General features: G+C 41.2%; 1 protein-coding gene across 3 annotated transcripts in view; it reads right to left on the bottom strand.

The window, feature by feature from the left end:
- Window positions 1-1,129: 1,129 nt before the first annotated feature.
- The window catches only part of apol (apolipoprotein L), a 34,031-nt gene continuing 31,581 nt past the window's right edge, over window positions 1,130-3,579 (bottom strand). For all 3 annotated transcript variants that reach the window (XM_032537058.1, XM_032537060.1, XM_032537059.1), the window contains one exon: window positions 1,130-2,270. In XM_032537058.1, coding sequence (XP_032392949.1) covers window positions 1,286-2,270 — 985 coding nt within the window. In that variant the 3' untranslated portion in view covers window positions 1,130-1,285. The remainder of the gene's footprint in view (window positions 2,271-3,579) is intronic.

Genomic DNA, 3,579 nt, shown 5'->3' with positions numbered 1-3,579 from the left:
CATCAACCAGCTCCGACTGGGGGATCCCGAGGCGCCCAGGAGGCATCCTTACCAGATGCCCAAACCACCTCAACTGGCTCCTTTTCAACGCAAAGGAGCAGCGGCTCTACTCCGAGCTCCTCTCAGATGACTGAGCTTCTCACCCTATCTCTAAGGGAGACGCCAGCCACCCTCCTGAGGAAACCCATTTCGGCCGCTTGTACCCTGGATCTCGTTTTTTTGGTCATGACCCAGCCTTCATGACCATAGGTGAGTGGAGGAACGAACACTGACCGGTAGATCGAGAGCTTTGCCTTCTGGCTCAGCTCCCTTTTCATCACAACGGGGCGATAAATTAAATATAATACCGCACCTGCTGCTCCGATTCTCCGACCAATCTCCTGGTCCATGGTCTCCTCACTCGCGAACAAGACCCCAAGGTGTTTAAACTCCTTCACTTGGGGTCTTTATAGTTCCACAATTATATATATTCTTTTATGTCCAAACATAGTATTTAATTTTAATTTTCTCATTATATTTCCACATTTGTCTTGCATAGTTATTATATCTAACCACACTTTTTCAGGAAGTGGCCTGAAAAAGTGTAACACTATTTTCTGTCACATCTGAATTGAGCTGCAGGTATTATAATTACGAAGTATTAAAGGAAAGTTTAAAAAAACAAAACTTTAAAGGTGAAGTTAGAAAGCTCAGTAAGCAAAACAGAAAACAGTTTTTTGAATTGATTTTTTTTCTTTATTTGTGTAAGAAAATGTAGAGATTGAATTACAAAAACAATACAGAGTAAAGAGTGTATTTCTACCTAAACAACTTAATATGGCAGCAAACAAAACAACTCTAGAATTAAAATGTAATTAAACTTTTTAGTTACATTTATCAAAATCATTTATCATACCTCAAAGATACATCCCATATTGAAAACCCATTTGATTTCCATTCATTTAGATTTTAAGGCAGGTTAAGGTGCTAAAGAAATACTGGGAAACTATGAAAACGCTCAATCCACCGAAAAATAATCAGAAAAAGGTACCTTTAAACAAGCCATCAGAACTTTTTTTAGGGTTGTGATGTCACAACTATACTGTTGTGATGTCAATTGTCAAACAATTAGATCTATTCAGACAGACAGTATGAGAAAAATGTGTTTAATCCTAAACCTTTAATGCTTGAGGCTGAACGGTGAACTGTCAGCAGAGTTTCAATGAATCTCATATCTGATCAAAGTCTCAGAGTTGTCACATTGTGATTGTTGACACAAATGCAGTAATTATCTGTTTACTTAGCACTACTGTATTACACAAAACATTTTCTCTATCATTTTTTGTTGTTCATCCACTTCCTCAAATTTAATTTCCATTTTTCTTTCTTTCTTCATCTCCTTCTCTGGATAGAATGGGGTCTCCAGGATAGCTTTGTTTTCCTCGAATGTCAGCCGACCTTCACACAGGAAGTCATGGATCTTCTGCCATGAGTCCATCTCTGAGCGCCAAAGTGCAGTTCTGGCTCTAATGAACTGAGAGACTTCACTTTTGCTGCCTTTGGCCAGATTGATGCTGTCCTTACAGATGAAGAAGATGTCCATGCCGAGGAAAAGAGCATTGAGCCCGATGAACCCGGCCCTGGCTGACTTGGAGAGGGCAAGAGGCCCTTTGACTGCTGCCTGTCCGATATCTGGGATATCTGCTGCCACCCTGGGCACGTTACGTAATGTTTTTCCTTCCTGCACTGCCACTTTGGCAGTACTTGCAATCAGATCTTCACTTTTTAACATCTTGACAGCGGAGGATGTATTTGAAATCATCTTGCCAATTCCCACAACCATATCTATCGGGCTTGTTTCCTCTTTGATCTCGACCTTCAGACAATCCTGCAGATCCTGCACATCCTCCATGAAGTTCTGGAAGCTTTCACTGGCTTTCTTCTGCTGTGTATGGTTTACTCCAATCTCTGTGGCAGTGGTGACAAGACTGTTAACTCCGCTGGTAACTCCCAGTCCTAACCCAGTCATTGTCAGCGCTAAAGACACTCCAGCTGTTACAGGAATTAATGCCAAACCAATGATGGAAAGAACACCTCCAACTGCCCCCACGGAGCTGCCGGCCACACTGGAGATCTTTGCCCCCGTGTTCATCCTGTCTAGCTGAACAGCGTTCTCCTCCAGGTCTGTTAGGAACTGCAGCATCCGGGACCGTCGCTCGCTGAACATATCGATGAAGTTAGAACACGGTTCGTCCTGAAACAAGAACACCGTACGGAAGCTCTGGTTCATCCTGATGAAGGGAATAGAGAAAAACAGGAAAGACAAAATAAGATTACACATCAGTATGTTACTTTAAAATTCAGTAGGAAAAAAATGGATCTGGGATCTGTTTTTTTTTGCAACACACATTGGGAGGCTACAAGACACAATACAATTTACATAAAACTGAAATAAGGAAAAGTGGCAACAACATTTCATAAAATAAACTACAAAGTAGACTTGGGTATTAACTCCTGATTAACAAGAACCATAATTTACAATCAAAGTATCCATTCATTTTTGAGTTTGTGGTTCATTATAAAAATCATGAGTTGTGAATTATAATAATGTTGCCTCTTGTATCCTAACAAGATAGGCCAATGGCCTGCTGCTGTTTCTCAAGCTTATCATCAACTTCGAGTTTTTCTCGTTTTATTTTGCTGTTTTGTGTCACCCGGACCACATTTTTCCAGGATGACACAGACTCAGGCGGTGAAAACAATACCAGTGTTGTCATGACTGGTAAATAAAGCAGCTCTGTGAGGCCGTGCTTAAGCACAGCAGTCTGTTGAGCAAAATGCTAACGTGTGCATGCTAACATGCAAGACAGCTAAAATGTTTACTACGTTCACCATCTTAGTGTTCGCATGCTACCACTGTTAGTGTTGTTGTGTGTGGTAGTGTCAGTGTTTGCTAATTAGCACTAAAACAGTAAATCGGAGGTTGATGGGAATGTTTTTTGTTTAGCCGGAAAAATATACAGTATTACAGTTATTGGACAAATGATATGTTCTCTTGGTTGTCCTAGAGGACAAGCCAGAGAATCACCAAAATCAAAAAAGATTTCTTTTCTGGGGAACATCATGTTGTGGACATCCATGCAATAAAAAAAGACTTATTATTTTGGACTGTATGTCTACATTGGCATTACTGCTACTCATAACATCTTGTGGCAGGCAGGTATAATGTTAACCATGTTCATCATCTTAGTTAGAGTGTTAACATGCTACAGTTGGCTAGTTAGCTCTAGACATACCATACATCTGAGGTTGACGGGAAATGTTATTAGTTTTGCAGGAATTTGGTCATAAATCAAAGTATTGGACAGATTTTATGTTTGAACTCTTGGTGGTGGTAGAGAAAAGCTCAGAGGATCACCAAAGTCATAAGCATTTCTCATCTGGGGAATGCTTAAATGCATGCATTTGGGGTGGCAGTAGCTCAGTCCGTAGGGAGTTGGGTCGGGAACCGGAGGGTCGCTGATTCAAGTCCACATATGGACCCAAGTATGGTGGTGGAGAGGTGCCAGTTCACCTCCTGGGCACTGCCAAGGTGCTCTT

Source organism: Etheostoma spectabile, chromosome 15 (assembly GCF_008692095.1).
Source record: "Etheostoma spectabile isolate EspeVRDwgs_2016 chromosome 15, UIUC_Espe_1.0, whole genome shotgun sequence".
Lineage (NCBI taxonomy): Eukaryota > Metazoa > Chordata > Actinopteri > Perciformes > Percidae > Etheostoma > Etheostoma spectabile.
The sequence above is the reverse complement of the archived record's forward strand: the minus strand, read 5'-3'. Positions and strand labels throughout refer to the sequence as shown.